At 56.4% G+C, this 19771-nt stretch overlaps 1 protein-coding gene across 3 annotated transcripts in view; it reads right to left on the bottom strand.

Annotated features, from left to right (window-relative positions):
• Nucleotides 1-7556: 7556 nt before the first annotated feature.
• The window catches only part of SIN3B (SIN3 transcription regulator family member B), a 50047-nt gene continuing 37832 nt past the window's right edge, over nucleotides 7557-19771 (bottom strand). For 2 of the 3 annotated variants that reach the window (XM_034946221.3, XM_024926547.4), the window contains 7 exons: nucleotides 16892-17507; nucleotides 15574-15743; nucleotides 11677-11850; nucleotides 11327-11419; nucleotides 10266-10360; nucleotides 9516-9723; nucleotides 7557-9409 (listed from right to left, as the gene is read on the bottom strand). In XM_034946221.3, coding sequence (XP_034802112.1) covers nucleotides 9179-9409; nucleotides 9516-9723; nucleotides 10266-10360; nucleotides 11327-11419; nucleotides 11677-11850; nucleotides 15574-15743; nucleotides 16892-17507 — 1587 coding nt within the window. In that variant the 3' untranslated portion in view covers nucleotides 7557-9178. The other variant, XR_010110848.1, reaches the window with a different exon arrangement.

The raw sequence follows: 19771 nt of genomic DNA, 5'->3' as shown, positions 1-19771 counted from the left end.
GTCTGGTATGGGTGGTTCTGGCCCCAGTGTGCTCAGCGCTGGGCTACAGGGGATGGGGGACAGGGCTTGGGGGGGTCTGGGAGCAGGAGGGCCTAGTTGGGGGCCATGAGGATTGGGGAAAATAAAATGAACTAGGGATGGGGGAGGGAGGGGTCCAATGTGGCCGTTTCCTGCCTGGGGGAGCCCTAATCTCATCACACACTTGAGCACTAGGGATCTCAGCCAGGAAGTGACTGAGCAGAGTCTTGGACAGAGTCAACGCCCAGCTCCAGGAGGAGACACTGAAGCCTGGAGAGAGTCTAGCCGGGGCAGGGTCTCAGAGGCCCTGCTCCCATTTCTGGGCAGTTTCCGTGGCCACCAATGAGAAAATCAGCTTCACGTCAATGACTTGGGGAAAAAGGTGGCTGAGGACACCCTCGGCACACGGAAAACCCATGCCTGGGCTCCCCCCTCCACCGTCTTCTCTGTGAGCAGAGTGGGAAGCTGTGCAGGGGAGGCTGGGCACACCGGCAGTCCGGTGATGCTGGGGCAGGGTAGTTGGAAGATGATGCATCAAAATAGCGATGCACGACCGGGCGCGGTGGCTCACGCCTGCAATCCCAGCACTTTGGGAGGCCAGGTGGGTGGATCACGAGGTCAAGAGATCGAGACCGTCCTGGCCAACATGGTGAAAACCCGTCTCTACTAAAAATACAAAAATTAGCCAGGCATGGTGGCGCACGTCTGTAGTCCTAGCTCCTCAGGAGGCTGAGGCAGGAAAATCGCTTGAACCCAGGACGCAGGGGTTACAGTGAGCTGAGATCACACCACTGCACTCCAGCCTGGGCAACGGAGCGAGACTCCGACTCAAAAAAAAAAAAAAAAAAAAGCCAGGCACAGTGGCTCACACCTGTAATCCTAGCACTTTGGGAGGCGGAGGCGGGTGGATCACCTGAGGTCGGGAGTTCGAGACCAGCTTGACTAACATGGAGAAACCCCGTCTCTAGTAAAAATACAAAATTAGCTAGGCGTGGTGACATATGCCTGTAATCCCAGCTGCTCGGGAGGCTGAGGCAGGAGAATCACTTGAACATGGGAGGCAAAGGTTGCAGTGAGCCGAGATTGCATCATTGCACTCCAGCCTCACTCCAGCCTGGGCAACAAGAGTGAAACGCTGTCTCAAAAAAAAAAAAAAATAGTGACGCACATGCCCTTATACTCAAGGGTTCCATGTCTAGGAATTTCTGCCAGACACATGCACAGGAAGGCGTCCTTGGGAGGATATCCACGCAGCAGCACAAAGCAGGGAGGTGCCCGCCAACAGCCCCTCCCCGGGAACAACACGGCAGCACAGGCTGTCGGGGGAACCCCAGCAAGCAGAGGTGACGATGACATTGCCCCTGTCAGGCACGAGCTGTACCCAGGCGACACTGCCCAGGTACTTCCCGGAGGACGCTGGGCGCGACAGCTTTGGAGGAGAGGAAACCATGTGTCTGTTTTGTACTGTTGGAGTTTTCTGTACACTGTGTTACTTTACATAAACACTTTTTTTTTTTTTTAAGATGGAGTCTCGATCAGTCGCCCAGGCTGGAGTGCAATGGCGCCATCTCAGCTCACTGCAACCTCTGCTTCCTGGATTCAGGCAATTCTCCTGCCTCAGCCTCCCCAGCAGCAGGGATTACAGGCGCCTGCCACTATGCCCGGCTAATTTTTTGTATTTTTAGTAGAGGCGGAGTTTCGTCGTGTTGGCCAGGCTGGTCTCAAACTCCTGACCTCAGGTGACCCACCTGCCTCAGCCTCCCAAAGCACTAGGATTATAGGCATGAGCCACTGCACCTGGCCAAAATATTTTTTTATTTAGAGATGGAGTTTCGCTCTTGTTGCCCAGGCTGAAGGTGCAGTGGTGCCATTTTGGCTCACTGCAACCTCTGCTTCCTGGATTCAAGCGATTCTCCTGCTTCAGCCTCCCGAGCAGCTGGGATTATAGGCACCCGCCACCATGCCTGGCTAATTTTTGTATTTTTGGTAGAAACGAGGTTTCATCATGTTGGCCAGGCAGGTCTCAAACTCCTGACCTCAGGTGATCCACCCGCCTCAGCCTCCCGAAGTGCTGGGATTACAGGCGTGAGCCACCACGCCCGGCCAAAATCTTATTTTCTTAAAAAGGGCAGACAGCCGGGCCGGGCTGTTTCAGAGTGGTGGCTCATGCCTGTAATCCCAGTGCTTTGGGAGGCCGAGGTAGAAGGATCGCTTGGGCTCAGGAGTTCAAGACCAGCCTGGGCAACATAGTGAAATCTTGTCTCTACAAAAAATCAAAAAATGAGGTGGGAAGATTGCTTGAGCCCAGGAGGTCGAGGCTGCAGTGAGCTGTGATTGCACCACTGCACTCCCACCCGGGTGACAGAGTGAAACTCTGCCAAAAAAAAAAAAAAAAAAAAAGGCAGCCTTAAAAAGTAAGGGAATTCTGACATATGCTGCATTGTGGATGAATCTTGAGGACATTATGCTGAGGGAAATAAGCCGGTCACGGAAAGACAAATCCTGAGTCATTCCACTCATGGGAGGTCCCTGGAGTGGTCACCTCCATAGAGACAGGAAGTAGAATGGGTGGGGGGGTGCCAGAGGCTGGGGGAGGGGGATTGGGGAGTGAGTGCTTAAGGCCACAGTGTTTCAGTTTTGCAAGATGAAGGAGTTCTGGGCTGGGTGAGGTGGTTCACGCCTGTAATCCCTGCACTTTGGGAGGCCAAGGCAGGTGGATCACTTGAGGTCAGGGGTTCGAGGCCAGCCTGGGCAACAAAGTGAGACACCCCCCCCACCATCTCTACAGAAAAATACAAAAATTAGCCGAGTGTGGTAGTATACACCTGTGGTCCCTGCTACTCGAGAGGCTGAGGTGGGAGGATCACTTGAGTCTGGGAGGCAGAGGTTGCAGTGAGCAGAGACTGTGCCACTGCCCTCTAGCCTCGGTGACAGAGCGAGACTCTGTCTCCAAAAAAAAAAAAGTTCTGGAGATGGATGGTGACAATATGAATGTACTTACTGCCACTGAGCTGAACACTTAAAAATCATTAAGATAAACTTGGTATTATGTGTATTTGACCACAATTCAAATAACTTTTTTTTTTTTTTTTTTTTTTTTGGAGACAGAGTCTCGCTCTGTTGCTCAGGCTGGAGTGCAGTGACACAGTCTCAGCTCACTGCAACCTCCACCTCCAGGGTTCAAGCGATTCTCCTGCCTCAGCCTCCCGAGTAGCTAGGATTACAGGTGCGTGCCACCACACCTGGCTAATTTTTGTATTTTTAGTAGAGGTGGAGTTTCACCACCTCGAACTTCTGGCCTCAGGCGAGCCGCCTGCCTCAGCCTCCCAAAGTGCTGGGATTACAGGTGTAAGCCACTGCACCTGGCCCTTTAAATAACTTTTTTAAATGGGGAAAAATTGGCAGACAGGCGCAAGTCAGTGGCATGTCCTGGATTTCATTGTCCTCCAACCCCTCAGGTCCCTGGAAGCCCCTGGATGTGGCCTCCGCTCTCTCCTGCCTTCACTGCCTCCTGCAAAAGGTCAGGGTCAGGGAACAAGTTAGAAGCCACATGGGCAGGCTGGGTGCGGTGGCTCATGCCTGTAATCCCAGCACTTTGGGATTACAGGCCGAGGCAGGTGGATCGCCTGAGGTCGGGAGTTCAAGACCAGCTTGACCAATTTGATGAAACCCTGTCTCTACTAAAAATACAAAAATTAGCTGGGCGTAGTGGTGCGTGCCAGTAATCCCAGTTACTCAGGAGGCTGAGACAGGAGAATCGCTTGAACCCGGGAGGTGGAGGTTGCAGTGAGCCGAGATCGCGCCATTACACTCCAGCAGCAAACATGGCGCCACCTCCTCTCATTCCCTGGCTGGGCAGGGACGTTAACCCAGTTGAATGGCCATGAGAGGCAGGTGCCGTGACCCTGTCTCACCAGGACTGACAGTCACTCCCAGGGTCGCACGGACAGCCATGGTGGAAGCAGGGCTTGGGGTCCAGCCTGTCCAACCCCTGGATTCCCAGCGCTTCCTCTCTGGGGCCCCAAATCAGAGTTTGTTTGCTCCACTGTACCAAGAGCTGAGGCTCCACTCCCAGAGCCACAGAGAGAAGGGACTGGCCAACCTCAGGGTGGGGCAGAATCTGAAACCTAGGCGGGACCCAGCAGCCAGCCCAGATTGCAAAGGTCCCCAGAAGGGAAGAAGAGATGGGAAACCACAGAGGTGCAGACACATTCCTGAGACCTCAGCCTGCCTGCACCCGTCCCTGCAAGTTCCTGCCCTGGCCTGTTCTGTCCCCCACCCCCTGGCCTCCTGAGACTGACTTTGGGTCAAATTGCTTTTTTAAAAAAAACTTTATTTTTTAGAGCAGTTTTAGGTTCACAGTGAAATTCAGCAGAAGGTACAGAGTCCCCATGTAACCCCACCCCACACCTGCAAGCCTCCCCTGCTATCTATGTCCTTTACCAAAAGCGGTGCCTTTGTTGCAACGGACAAAGCTGCATGGACACGGCTCTGTCTTCTGGAACCCCGCGTTTCCATGGGGGTTCACTTTTGGCACTGTACCTTCCATGGATTTGGACATATGTGTCATGATATGTCCACCATTGACCATAGTGTCACACAGTCGTGTCACTGCCCTAAAAATCCTCCCACCTCCACCTATGGATTACTTCCTCCCATCTGCCCCCTGGCAACCACAGATCTTTTCACTGCCTCTATACTTTTGCCTTTTCCAGAGTGTTCTATAGTTGGAATCACGCAGTGTGCAGCCTTTCCAGGCTGGCTTCTTTCAATTAGTTAGATGCATTTGAGGCCCCTTTGTGTCTTTTATTTTTTGAGACAGACTCTCGCTCTGTCACCCAGGCCGGAGTGCAGTAGCGTGATCTCGGCTCACTGCAACCTCTGCCTCCCAGGTTCAAGCAATTCTCCTGCCTCAGCCTCTGGAATAGCTGGGATTACAGGCGCGTGCCACCACGCCTGACCAATTTTTGTATTTTCAGTACAGACAGGGTTTCACCATGTTGGCCAGGCTGGTCTCAAACTCCTGACCTCAGGTGATCCTCCTGCCTCAGCCTCCCAAGGTGCTGGAATTATAGGTGTGAGCCACCACGCCTGGCCCCTTCATGTCTTCACAGCTTCATGGCTCATTTCCTTTTATATCCTGTTGTCTGGAGGTGACATGGTTTATCCGTTTGCCCGCTGAAGGATGTCTTGGTTGTGTCTGAGTTTGGGCACTGGTGAATAAGGCTGTGTATATCTCTTGTGCAGGTTTTTGTGTGGACCCAAGTTTTCAGTTCCTTTGGGCAAATACAAAGGAACGTGATTGCTGGATGGTATTCAGTTTGCCGTTTGTAGTAGTTAGCCTCATTCTCAGCAAGTGAGGACATCAGGCGGGAAGCACTGGTTATATGTTGCAAAAGCCAGTGAGACAAACACCTCACTAGCAACAGAATAAATGTTCATGGGGCCCCACTGGAAGCCCCTATCCCAGCACCCTCTGTCAGCATCACATGTAGTGTTGCGGAAAGAGGAGGAAAAGAGAGACCTTGGGGTGTATACAGGAGGATCTTTATTGAGTGCACTCAGACCCACCGGACTCAACGTCTAAAAACTGGGCCTAGAATAAAGACAGCACTTGACTTGTAAACACACTTTTAAAACGGGGTGGGTTAGCTTGAAGCAGGCTTACAGTGGCGTGAAAGCAGGGATACAGAGGCAGGACAAAGACAGTTCATCAAATTATAACAGGCTCATAACTCAGGATTAGACATGACCGTTGCTGTGCAACTCAGATGGCCATTATGTAGGTTTGCCCTAGTGCTTAGCATGGCTTATTCCATGGCCATCACTATGGCACCCAGGTGGCTCTATCTCAGGCCTGCTCAGACGGTTTATGACCTTCACTCCACTGCTTAGATAAAACAGAATATTTGAAGTCACTAGGTGTAGAGAACAGGAATCTATAAACTCATACCATGAAACAAAGGAAAATTTGTTTTTCTTCTCCCTACGTTGAGGGAGTGCTGGGAGAGGCTCCAGAGCACATTCCTTTGTGTCTTGGCTTCTTAGTATTATTAAGACTTTTCCTGGGTCTGGGCTGTGCCTGTTGCTGCCTCTGAGACAAGTCAGCCTAATACAGGAAAAGCTTAATTCTCTTTTTAATTTTTTCTTTCTTTCATTTCCCCCCTCAGTAGGGGTTCCTGAGACCCTCAGCCACCTCCTCGTACTTGACGGAGGTGGAAGGGGAGGTGCTGGACATGCAGCGGCTTTATTAATGCTGCTGTATCTATCTCTGGATAATGAATGTGACTCACAGCCACACGCCTCTATGACCTTTTGTTTCCGTGGGTCAGGGGTCCGGCCTGGGAGGCTGGGTCTTTGGTTCAGGGTCAAATGAGGCTGAGATCAAGGTGTCAGCTGGGCTGTGTCTTTATCTGCTGCTCCGGGGCCTTTTCTGGGCTCAAGTGGACTTGGGCAGAATTTGGGTCCTGGTGGTAGTGGTGGCTCTGAGGTCCCCCTTGGCTCTTGGAGGCCACTCTCTGTCCCTTGCCACAGGGTCCCCTCCCCAGCACAGCGGAGACATCTTCAGGGCCAGTGAGGTACCTCTCTCATCTCATGTCATATCACCTCATCAAGGCCATGGGCCCTACTTGAGGGCAGGGGACCCCTCAGGGCAGGGCCACCTCGGAGATCTGCTCTTTGTCTGCTCTCCTGGGACCAGCACGGCCTTTCTCAGCCCCTGCAGCACTTCTGACCAAGGAAAGCCAGTCTGGAGGCCCACAGAGGACCCTGGGCATCCCCAGCCATGGGATCAAGGCAGAAGGAAACAGGGCGGCCTCCGGTCTGGCTTGCCACGCTCCCTGGGAGCCCTGACCCTCCGGTGGTGGTGCGGTCAGAACTGCCAGAGACGCTTGGGTGTACAGGGAGCACATGGGTCACTGGGAGGAAGCTATGGCCCCTCCCCTACAGAGGATGGAGGAGCCCATACTGAGGGGGAGGGGCTGGCCACTTCTGCCTTGGAACCCTCCAGGTATGTCAGCCAGGGGACACAGCAGAGCTGGGGCTTCTGCTACCCGGAAGCAGGTGTGGGGCTTGGGATGCGGATAGGGGGCAGGAGATGAGGAGAAAATGATGGTGAAAGCCAGGAAGCGGGTGGGGCCCCAGGGAGTACAGAGGGTGTTCGTGTGGGGTGGGTGGGCAGGCATGGGCCTGGACGGATAGGTTGGGCATGGGAAGCTTAGAACAAACACCTTAGAGCAAACACCATGATCTTTAAATTGGGTTCTGCATGAGAGACACTCGGGCGAAGGAGACGCTTCTAATTCCCACTAAATGTGCAAATGGAATGGGGAAAGAATATTCTAGAAGACACTCCCATGTCGTGGCGGGGCAGGTGCAGGGTGTGAGATGATCTTGGTTCAAGGAGGGGCTTCGACTCCCCTGGTCCCAGGTAGGCACACCCGGCCAACCCTTGCTCTCATGGGTCCAGCCCACTGACCTGGTGGCAGGAAGTCAGCAAGGCTCTCGCAGGAAGACCAACACACCCTCACGGCTTGATGTCAATATTCAATTATTAACTTTAATGTGCAAATAAATAGAAAAGGAAAACTACATTCAAAACAGCTGCAAAGGAAGGACAAGCCCCAGAACAGAAATTCCTCAAGAACGGAAAAGAGGTGCTCCCTAGAAGCATGCGGGGATGGGAATACCGGGAGGAGGGGCTCGGCGGGGTCTCCGGCTGCACCCGGGGCCCAAGTGGCTCTGCCCGAGACGGCCGTGGGCCTGGTGCAGGAATCCTGATGGCAAGTTCCCTTCTTAGAAAACCGGGATGTGTACAAAGTGCCTGCGTGACACTTGGGGAGCGGGGGTGGGGAGCCCAGGAGGACGGGTCGGCATCGGAATCGCCCAGCCTGGAGTCAAAGGCGTCAGGAGCCTCCAGGTTCCACAGGAAACTTCTAGAAACACATCTCCACTTCCTGGAAACTTGAGTCCAGCTGTTGCAGGACGGCAAGGGTGGCGGTTATTCTGGGCCCACTGGTGTGCAGGGGCCAGGGCCAGGGGCTCTCATGGTCGGGGAGAGAGGCCTAGAGAAGTGGTCCCCAGCCCCAGTCACTTGGGATTCTTGGCACAGAAAGCCTTGGATGCCTCCATGGGACAGTCACCTCAGCCCCTCACAAAAGGACAACAATGATCCCTGGAGTGGCTGCGTGGGTCCCGGGGTGGGTGGGCGGATGGAGCTCCTTGGGTGGCGGCTGGGACTGTCAGGGCGGCTCTCGGAGTTCCACAAAGGGAGATCTCAGCCCCAGGGAGCCGCAGGACTTGGCTGCTACAGAAATAACAACCACTAAAAGCGAAAGGAATAAATATCTGTGCGTGTATACACATACGCCTAGGGTGCCCACTGCAGGAACACGACTGGGCCCGCCGCCCCACAGCGCGGTCGTGCTAGCTCTGAGGGAATACTGGCTGGGGTCCCTCCCCTTGTGGGCCCAGAGTCCAGCTGCTGGAGTTGGGGTTGGGTGTCTTATCCAGAGCGGGGTCTCCCGGGGCACTGCCCGCCTGCTCCAGCTCTTGACTTCAAAATGGGATCCCAAAGGTTTGGCTGAAGGGTTCTTCTCACTTCCAAAGTGACTGAGGGCCTGAACACCAGCCAGGCAGAGCTGATGCCCAAACCCTCAGATGACGTTTCTGGCAGCTCTGAGAATATTCTGGAAGGACTCACTTTTCAAGCAAGCCTACCCAGGGCTCAACTCCTTCCTTGTCAGGGTCTCTTGGACATGGACCCCCTCCAAAGTGTGGGCCTCAGGAGGGCTGTCACCTGTGACTTTTCCAAGACACGGTAAGAATATGGGGCAGGAGCCATCTGCCTGCCAGGGATTTGGCACATGTGACGGACGGGGACGCAAACATGATTGCTTGTTCCTCGGCCAGCACGTCCACCCGCCCCTGTGGTGGGGCTGAGCCCCAGGGCTCGGGTGCAGGTAGCTCAGGTTTGGCACACAGCAGGCCCACAGGAGACCGGGAGCCACGGGGGCGGCGTCCTGCCCTGAAGGGCGCTGTCCGGCAGCAGAGGGGCTGGGAGATGCCTCTCAGGTCGTTCAAGAAAACGGCCCCAACACGACCAAGGCCGAGGGCACGTCTGTGCTCTGTGAGGCACCTGCCCGGTGCCCACGAGGGCGGGTCAGGGCGAGGCCGGGCGGCGGCTGTACTGCACGCGGTAGCGGGTCACGGGCAGGCCGTGCACGTGCACTGTCTCACATAGCGTCTTGCAGGGTACCATGTCCTCGTCCTCCTCACCCATCAGCCAGTCCTGCACCAGGCTAGCCGCCTCCACCGTCACATTGTCCTCCAGCCAGCGGCTGTGCCACTCCTCAAAGTGCTGGTGGTGGCGGAGCAGGACCAGGGGCTGCACCTGTTGAAGAGGCCGGGTGTCAGGGCGGCTGAGGGCTGGACCCCCAGGGCCCCAGGACTTGGGGTGAGGAGGGGGATGTCGGGGCAGCCCAGGCCTCCCCTGGCACCTGCTTGGCCCGGCAGAGGGTCCCGCGACGGTACATGTAGTCCTCGGAGTTCACGATGAACACCATCTTGTGAGTGCTGAGCTTGAAGCGGCAGTCCACGTCGCAGGCGCTCTCCACGCCCACCAGCCGCTTCCAGGAGCTCCTGGTCTCACCGCGCAGGGCCCGCGCCTGCTCGCTCTGCCACCGGCGGCGGAACTTCTTGAGGTTCCTGGGGGCGAAAGGAGGTGGAATGGACTCTGGCTCTCGGCATTGTGGGAGGAGGATTTGCAGGCTGGGAAACCCCCAGGCCTGGGACCACAGAAGATGTGCTACCTCCCAGGGGTCCACAGAAAGCAAATGGAAGCAACAAGAAATGCCCCCAGATCTGAACACCCACCAGCAGCCCCCACTGGTCCCACAGGCGCCATCCTAGCCCGACCTGAGGTGGTCCAGGGTCCTGCCACAGCCACCCGCCTCTGGCCTGGCCCCACCAGCTCTGGCAGCGTCTCCCTCCAGTCTGGGCATTCACTCTTCACCCACTGACGCATCGTGGGGTTGACCTTGCCCCTCCTACCCCTCACCGTCCTGGGGTTACTAATCCCTCCACTGCAAACCACAAGCCTCAAAAGGGCAGGGCCCGCCTCAGCACACAGCAGGCACCTACTAAGTGCTCCCAGACAGTGTGCCATGGTCCAGCCCCCGTCAGGACAAAGGGGACACTCCCTGGGCCCAGGAAGGAAGGAAAGGAGCATGCATCTCAGGGCCTCTTACCTCTGCAGGAACACAGGTTTCAGGAGGAAGCCCTCGGTGGGCGAGCTGGACGCGCCCTCGGTCCCCACATACTGCTCCACGTACCGAGCCAGGTGCTGGGGACAGGGAGAGACACAGCCCGTGATGCCCCTACAGCAGGGCTATGGCCACTCTTACTCTGGACCCTGAGTTCAGGAGCTCACAGGGGTTCTGTGCCCCCCACTCCCACAGCATGAGGAGAGCCGCTGCAGAGGACTCTGATCCCTGACGGAGACCCCAACAGACTATAGCTCTTGACAGAGGACCCAGTGACAGCGGGACTCACACAACCAGGCCACAGCTGAGGAGCGCCAGAAGCCCCCGGAAGCTGGAAGAGCAGGAAGGATCCGCCCCAGAGCCTTTGGCAGGAGCACGGCCCGGCCCACACTGTGGTTGTGGACTGCTGACCCCCAGGACATTGAGGGAATAGACTTCTGTTGCTTGAAGCCACGTAGTTTGTGGTCATTGTGGTGGTAGCCCCAGGAAATGAATGGGGTTGGCCTAGCTGAGTAATGTGCACACACACTGGACCTGCTGGCAGGTGCCGGGAGCTGCAGGCCCCAATGACCACCCTGGGGACACACACGGGTCAATGCTTCACTGTCACCAGGATGCGGGAGGTGAGCAGGAAACATCTGTCCCCACAAAAATTGTGACTGGGAGCTGGGCCCAGGTGGCTCCTCTGCTGGGGATTAGGAACAGGATGCAGCCCTGACACAAGAGGTGCAGATGTCACAGCCACGGGATGCCCTGAGTGGGAGTCGGGGGCCAGGGAGAGACGGCTTGGTTCCCCTCCTGCCCTGGGACACAACCGCTGGCTCAGGAGGAGTGGTCTGCTCTTTGGAGACGGGGCACAGAAGAGAGCCTGGTGGGGGAGCAGGGAGGGAGGCAACCCCACCCACCAGGCCTCAAGGAGAGCCTGCGGCCTGCAGAGGGAGGGTCTCTGGATGCTGCGCAGCCTGCGCTTGGCTGGTGGGAGCCCCATGCTGCTGCCCTCAGGCGCTCCCTGGTATGCGTGGCACAGACTGGGGCCAGGGCCTCACCTGGACCTCCACAGGGTCCTCCGTCTGGGCCTCCTCGGTGTCCAGGAGCTCGATGGTCATGATCACCTGCCCTTTGCGCTGCAGGAACATCACCTGCGGAGCAGGAACGCCGACAGCCTCCACTGCTGGGACAGCCCAGCCGGCACAGCGCAGGCCCGCAAGGCCACCCGCCTCCCGCCTTTGCCACCCTCCCAAAGCCCTGATGCTTCCTGCAGGTCAAAGGTACCTCATGGGCTCTGCAGCAGGGCCGGTGTCCCAGCCGCTGAACCAGGGTCCACCCAGGACTGAGTCCAGAGCGGAGCGAGCGGCCAGGCCTCCCGGCGTGTTCCCAGCCCCAGGCCTCCTCTCACCTTGAAGCAGTTCTCGTCGGCCATGCAGCGCTCAGCCTTCCACTGGTAGCTGGTCTCCCTGGCAGCGCGGACGCAGCGGGAGGACAGATTCCCACCGGCGGCACCCCGCTTCTTCTCGTTCAGGTAAAGCTCCACCACCTTCAGGCAGACGTCGTCACTCACGAGGTGGTGCAGCTGGCGGGAGGAAAGCAGGTGGTGCGGCCACCCCGCCTCCTGCGGGAGTCCCCACCTCACCCACAGAGGAAGTCGACAAAGGCCAGAAACACATCAGGATGGAGACTGCATGACACAGGGATGAAGACCAGGATCCTAACAGGCTGTGGGCAGACCAGACCAAACCAGACCAGACCCAAACCAGACCCAAACCAGACCAGACCAAGCCAGACCAGACCAAACCAAAACCAAACCAAACCAGACCAGACCAGACCAGATCAGACCAAACTAAACCAGACCAGACCAAACCAAAACCAAACCAAACCAGACCAAAACCAGACCAGACCAGACCAAACCAAAACCTAACCAAACCAAACCAAACCAGACCAAATCAAATCAGACCAGACCAAAACCAGACCAGATCAGATCAGACCAAACCACACCAAACCAGACCAAACCAAAACCAACCAAACTAGACCAGATTAGACCAGACCAAAACCAGACCAGACCAGACCAAAACCAAACCAAACCAGACCAGACCAAATCAGACCAAATCAAAACCAAACCAGACCAGACCAGACCAGATCAGAGCAGACCAAATCAGACCAAATCAAAACCAAACCACAGCAGACCAGATGAGACCAGACCAAAACCAGACCAGACCAAATCAGACCAAACCAAAACCAAACCAAACCAGACCAAAGCCAGACCAGACCAGACCAAACCAGACCAAACCAAAACCAAACCAGACCAGACCAGACCAGATCAGATCAGACCAGACCAGACCAGGCCAGACCAAAACTAGACCAGACCAGACCAGACCAGGCCAGACCAGACCAAAACTAGACCAGACAAGACCTGAACAAAACAGACCAGGCCAGACCAGCAAACCCTGCCCAGGTGTGAGAAACACACAGAAAAGACACGGAAAAAAATGTTCCAAAGCAAACCCAGAATGAGCTGAAGGTGGCCTGAGTGCAGGCTGTTCCTTTCCCCTAAATGCTTGGCTGTAAATACACTGCTACTCCTTTTACCTTTGCACTGAAGAAGGAAGGAATGGAAACAGCAGGGGTCGTGGGGCAGACAGGGCTGTGTGAATCACCCGTCTGCACAGCCCAGGCCCTGGTCAGGGGACCACACTCCTTGGGGGTTCCATGTGCAGCTTTGTTGAATGGATACAATAACACCTGGACACGCATAGGTTTCAGACAGTACCTGGCACACAGCAAGTGCCCACTGAATGCCAACTGCTACTGCTAAAAAACAGCAATGCTAATTTTTAAGAAAAAGGGAGGCAGAGTCCAGACATGGCCTCGAGGCAGGTTACAAACAGCGTGGAGGGGCCCGCAGTGAACACCTGGCATAGGGAGATGCAGCTGGGGTGTGGTGCAGCCACAGCTGGGACAGCAGGGCAGCACGTGGCTCTCACTACGGCTCCAGCCAGACAGCCCCATTTTCATTGCTTTGTTTTTAACAGGTTCTAGAGGAGTTGTTTATGGAAGGGGGGGATTTTTTTAAAGCATTAATCAATGCTTTCCATAAACCATCTGGTCCAATCTCCTGGTGTCACAAGCAAGGCTGCTGTCCCCGAAGCCATGGCCCATGAGGGGTGCCCAGCCTGGGGGGGGGGCAGACTGCCAGCCCCCTGGCGTCCCCTGCGTCACTGCCCCAACACCATGTGCTGGGCCCTGGGTGTCCTCTCTCCAGGCTGCCCCGGGCGTGTTTCCCTCACCTGGGGAGTGGCCACTGCTGTGGATGGTGATGGGCAGGGACCCATTTCAGGCACACAGAGGGAAAGTGGAGGGGGCTGAAGTGAAGGTGTCAGAACGCAGCTATGGGTTTCACTAAGTCCTCGTGGCCAGACACAGAAATCCTCCCAGTCACCAACAAGGCAGACGCAACGGAAACAGGCGCAAACACCGTGGATAGCTTTCCGTGAGAAAAGATGTCCCAACGGCCATGAAAGGACAGGGCCCCAACCACATGAGCCATCAGGGAAATGCAACGTGAGCCCACCGAGATTTGAACTGCCAGCTGATGGAGAGACGCCCCTGAGCCCCAGGGAGGACACAGAGTGCGGCCTCGCACAGCACTGGTACAAGTGACCCAGGAAACGGAAAGTTGCCATCAGCGGGATACACCTCTCTTTGCCTTACCCCAAGGGCAGCAGCAGAAATGTACATAGACGGCCACCGCAGACACACCCATGGGGCACCACCCATGCCTGTCCTCAGGAGACAGGTGGACGGAGCCGGGGGTCGTTCCTGGGAGTCCTTGGCCGGTTCATCTCAACACAGGAATCTCGCAGAATGACGCTCCCAGGATGCGACCGGGCGCTGTGTGCTGCTGTTAACACACAGCTGGAGGCCAGGGATCTACCTCTCTGTAGAAATCAGGGTTGTGATGCCAGCGCGGTGGCTCACGCCTGTAATCCCAGCACTTTATGAGGCCAAGGGAGGCGGATCACCTGAGGTCAGGAGTTCGAGACCAGCCTGCCCAACATGGTGAAACCCCCTCTCTACTAAAAATACAAAAATTAGCCAGGCGTGGTGGTGCGCACCTGTAATCCCAGCTACTCAGGAGGCTGAGGCAGGAGAATTGCTTGAAACCAGGAGGCAGAGGTTGCAATGAGCAGAGATTGTGCCATTGTACTCCAGCCTGGGAGACAAGAGCAAAACTCTGTCTCAAAAAAAAAAAGAAGAAGAAAAAGAAATCAGGGTTGTGGGTGTCCATGGGTGGCAGGTGGCTGGGTGGGGACAGAGGGGCAGGGGTTCTGTTGATGAAAAGCCCATCCATCTGCCCCCTTCAAATTTGGGGACTTTTCTGCTTGGGTATTTTAGCTCCATTAAGCAGTCTTTAAAACCTGGAAGGAAACGTCCTGTCTGAAATGCTTCTCGTGGCTGTGTCTGGGTGGGAGAGTAATGGCATTATTTTTTTTCCAGCTTTTTTTCCACTTTATGATGAACAGCCTTACTTGGTGACCAGGAAATGGAGGTCACCATGAACAATGATTCTGGCAGAAACCAGGCAGGACCCATGTCCTGGAACCACACCCAGCTCGTCTGGGATGTCTGCTGTTTATATTTACGTGACCAGTTTCCTTGTGTTGACATTCAGTGGGGGCTGGGTTTTTGCTACTACTAAAACCAACGCAGATGAACATCACTATTCCCACCCTCCCTCAGGATAAGTGGGTTAAGGTTTTTTCCATGTTGTCAATTGAACCTCAAGAAAGGTTTGTCAACAGGGACACGGAACAAAAACTTGTACACAAATGTTCAGAGCCACATTGCTCACAATCTCTATAAGGCAGCCACAGCCCAGATGTCCACCAAGAGATAGAAACAAAACGTAGCTACCCACGCAATGGAGTATTACAGAGCCATAAAAAGGAATGAAGCACGAGGGAAATCCACAGGCAGAAAGCAGTTGACTGGATGTCAGGGGCTCGGGGCAGGGGAATGGGGAGTGGCTGCTGATGGGGATGGGGTCTCCTTTTGGAAAGATGAAATGTTCTGGAACTAGACAGAGGTGGTGGTTGCACAATATTGTGAAAGTACTAAATGTTACCAAACTGTACACTTCAAAATGGTTAATTTTACGTTATGCGAATTTTGTCTCAATTAAGAAAAAACAGGGTAGGTTTGCTGTGCTGACCACGGGCCCCCTCCCGAGCGGGGAGTGAAATGACGGTAGAGCAATTTCCGCCGTCCTCAGGGCCAGCCCCACCCCGGCCCGGCTCACCTGCCGCGCAATGTTCTGCACCAGCTTGTCCATGGTGAAGCCCACGTAGGCATGGATGGTGAACATCTCGCGTAGGGTGTCCTCGTACTGCGTGGGGTCGATGCTGCCCTCCAGCAGGCTCCGCACCATGTCCAGGAAGGCCGGGTAGTACTCCTCCAGCTCCACTTCACCTGCAGAGACACACCGCTTCATCCATATGCCTCCTGGAGGGCGCAGTTACACAGGTCAAACTCTGGCATGACAGAGCCCCAACAAATGCCCCCATGGGGCCCAACAGCCCTCACCTGCCACCCCTGGGGCAAATGTGGGAATCACCAGGAAACCCGAGTAGCTGGTGTTCACTGCCACCCTCCCTGAGGCTGCCTAATCTGGCTGGCAACCCAGGGATGGCAGTGAGAATGCTGTGGAGGCTGGGCATGGTGGCCCATGCCTGTAATCCCAGCACTCTGGGAGGCTGAGGCAGGCGGATCACCTGAGTTCAGGAGTTTGAGACCAGGTTGGCCAACATGGTGAAATCCTGTCTCTATTAAAAATACAAAAAATTGGGCTGGGCGCAGTGGCTCACGCCTGTAATCCCATCACTTTGGAAGCCCGAGGCAGGTGGATCACAAGGTCAGGAGTTTTAAGACCAGCCTGGTCAAGATGGTGAAACCTCGTCTCCACTAAAAATACAAAAAAAAATTAGCCGGACATGGTGGTGGGTGCCTGTAATCCCAGCTACTCAGAGGCTGGAGCAGAGAATTGCTTGAACCTGGGAGGCGGAGGTTGCAGTGAGCCGAGATCATGCCACTGTGCTCCAGCCTGGGCAACAGAGCAAGACTCCATTTCAAAAAAGAAATACAAAAAATTAGCCAGGCATGGTGGCAAGCGCCTGTAATCCCAGCTACTTGGGAGGCTAAGGCAGGAGAATCACTTGAACCTGGGAAGTGGAGGTTGCAGTGGGCCGAGATCCTGCCACTATACTCCAGCCTGCACAATAGCGCAACACTCCATCTCAAAAAAAAAAGGAAGAAAAAGGGCACTGTGGAGCTGGGCCATGACGGCTCCACGAGAAAGCCCATGAGAAACAAATGTTCCCCAGTCAGGAGAGGGTGCTACACCCAGGACAGGTGCCACAGCCAGGGGAGCCTGGGTGAGGGGTACGTGAGACCTCTGTCTTATGCTGGCAACTTCCTGTTTGCAATTTCCCATTTGAAATCACAGAATTCTCTTAAAATGAAAAGCCAGAAAGAAAAGTAACAGGACGTGTCAGATCATGAGCTGTGACCCCTAACCCCAGGCACCCCCCGGGGCCTCCCTGCAGGCTTCGGAGCCTTACTGGGCTGCTTCAGCCGCAGCTCCATGGCGGGGTCGCTGCCCTTCTCCCTGCGGCCCTCACACAGCAGCTTCTCCCGCTCCTTCTCGGTCCGATACTCCAGAAGCTGCTTCTGCGCCTGGCGGTAGATCTTCAGCAGCCTGGAGCACAGGGTCTGGTGCAGGCGCAGGAAGAAGTACCAGTTGTTGTTGGCAAAAAATAGGCTGTAGACATCGTCCAGGGGCTTGTGCGGGGCTGGGGGTGGCGGGGGTGGCTGCTCGGTGGCCGGGGCATCCCCGAAGGCCCCCTTCTCCTCTGGGGGGCTACTGTGGGGTCCTGGCGCTGGCTTCTTCCGCTCACTGGGGTCTGTGGTCTGCCCCTGGGGGCTGTCCCGGTCCTCATCAGCTGACTCCTCGGAGGCGCCCAGGTCCAGCTGCTGAGAGAAGAAGAGGCTGGGCACGAACTGGTGCAGCAGCTGGTGGATGGTGCCCTGGTCCTCCTTCTGGATGGCCGGCTGCCGCTTCACGTAGTAGCTGATGAGCGCTGCTGCGTCCTCCAGGATCTGCCGGTCCTCGTACACGAAGATGAGGTGCGGCTCGCTAGAGGGGGCACTGCGGCCCTCCGAGTGCTGCTCCTGGTGCTGTGGGGGGAAGGGCGGCCATTAGGCGGAAAGTCACCCAGCACCCAGAGGACCCCCAGTGCCCGTTCACGACTCGCTGTTAACTGGGCCACCAAGGTGGATGAGCGCTGCCCAGAGCAGGATGGGTGGCGAACATCGGTGAGGCAGCAGGGCCTGGGGGGCAGGTCGCTTGCCTCAACCTCTTGTGCAGCCCCATGTGCTCCTGGTCCCCTCTCCGAAAGTGAGGCAGACCCAAGTCATCCCGGGACCCCAGACAAAGGAGCCAAGAGGATTCTGAGATGTGGGGCGGGGTTCACAGGGGGTCTGACAGCGTCAAGCCTGGGTCTGTCGCTCAGCCCAGCGCCAGGACAGAACGGGGCCCCGTGGCTCAGCATGGAGAAGCCTCTGAGGCCGACCTCCTCCTACTGACAGCAACGGTGGCGCCTGATTCCAGCTCGACCGGGGCTGCCCACACCATGCTATCGATGAAGTCAAGGAGGCAAAGGGTGAGCCGTGACCTCTCTGCCTCTGCCCTCCATCTACTACCCGGGAGGCCTGCAACTGCTCACATCTGAAGCCCTGCACGCCCATCGTCACCAAGCCCCTGGCTCCGCTGCTGTCACCCGCCAGCCCCTGCACGTGCTTGCTACCACTATCATGTCACCAGCCCTCCCACCAGCTCCCACCAGCCTGCTCCAACCGTTCTCCTCACTGGGTCCAGGGCGACTTGGCCCACAGGAGCATGGTCACCCCAACTAACGCCCTTCAGGCTTTCCCAGGCTGCTCAGAAGACGCCGGCCCCTGGTATGCCCCTCCACAGCTCCTCCAGCCTCACCGCGCCCAGCTCCCTCCTGCGTGTGCAGGGCCTTTGCACGTGCCCATCTGCTCTCACTCCCTGGAAAACCCTGTCCCAGGCTCACCCCTCCCCTTGGTCTTTATCTAGATCATGACTTTCATTCCCTCACACCGTTAAGACAATCACCCCTTCCTCCAGCCTCCCACACCACTGTCCTGGCACCCAGGGCCTCTGATGGGCAGCCCCAAGCCCCTCAGTCCAAGGCATGGAGGCAGGCGCAGCAGGGCTCTTGGGGAAAGTCAGCGTGGACACCATCTCTGCAGGCTCCCGAGGGAAGGACCGGGTCTCCTAGCAGCCTGCGGTTTCCCTTCCTCCTCCCCTGCAAGGCGGCTTAGAGGCTGGTAGGGCCAAGCACACTGACCTGGTTCCTAGGAGTCTGCACGCTCAGCCCCGCTCTGGGCTCTTCAGTGTGACCATCGCCCTCTGACTGCTTGCTAAGTCCCCCAGGTCTCATTTATGCCATAAACACTCTGAAAATTCCTTTACAGTCCCCTCTGAAGCAGGGTCCCCATGTCCATGATCTGTAACCATGCTTTGTAAATCACGTGATGGAATGGGGTTCTGACTTTGGAATTCATCAAGGACCTGCATGTGCAGAAATCTGCATATGAACCTTGGTGCCCCTCCCTTCGTCAGCCCCAGCCCCAGGGAGGGATCCAGGAACTCAGGGTCGCATTGGTGGATTTCCAGGGCTACTTCATCATCTGCACTTTGCAGACACCACAGACCCACAGAACCTATACGGGGTCTTGGGCTTGAGGATCGCCGAGGACTAGAGTGAGGAAGCCAGAGTGGTTGTGGGTGGGCCTGGGGCGAGGGTGGCCCACGGGGAGGGAGGTGGGAGGGAAGGGGGTCCCCACAGTCCCACAGGCTCTGGGAGAGGCCTTGGGCCAGCAGCCCGGCTCCTGTGGATTCCGTTTCTGTGTTGTAAAAGAAGGAGCGACCGCTCACTGTGCAGTGACAGGAGCAAGAAACCAAATCAGGTGAGGCAACACCCCCTGCCCAGGTGGGCACCAGGCTAATAACGCAGCCCGTGCCATGATCTGGGCACTGCCTGGGGAGTAGTGTGCCCTCCCAAGCCACCTCCTCAGAGTGTCCAAGGACCTTCCCGACAGCTGGCTATCACCATGCCCGGCACCCTGCCAAGCTTCCCACCTCAGGATCCTGCAAGCAGGCATTCCCTACGCACAGCTACTAACAGGCCCAGCTCCTGGCAACCTGAGGGCCCCGCTGGCCTTGGTTCTATGACTCAGGCCTTGTGAGCCTGCAGTGAGGACATGCAGCTGAAAGCCTCGAACCCAATGACTCAGAGCCCTGGCCCCCTGCGACCAGCCCAGGCAAATGCAACCTCTTGTGCCTCAGTTTCCCCACTGGTAAAATCAGAATAATGCTGCAGCAGAGTCAGGTTCAGGAGTGAGGTCAGATGATG

The sequence above is a fragment of the Pan paniscus genome, chromosome 20, assembly GCF_029289425.2.
Source record: "Pan paniscus chromosome 20, NHGRI_mPanPan1-v2.0_pri, whole genome shotgun sequence".
Lineage (NCBI taxonomy): Eukaryota > Metazoa > Chordata > Mammalia > Primates > Hominidae > Pan > Pan paniscus.
Note: the sequence above shows the minus strand (reverse complement) of the source record. Positions and strands in the feature narration are given on the sequence as shown.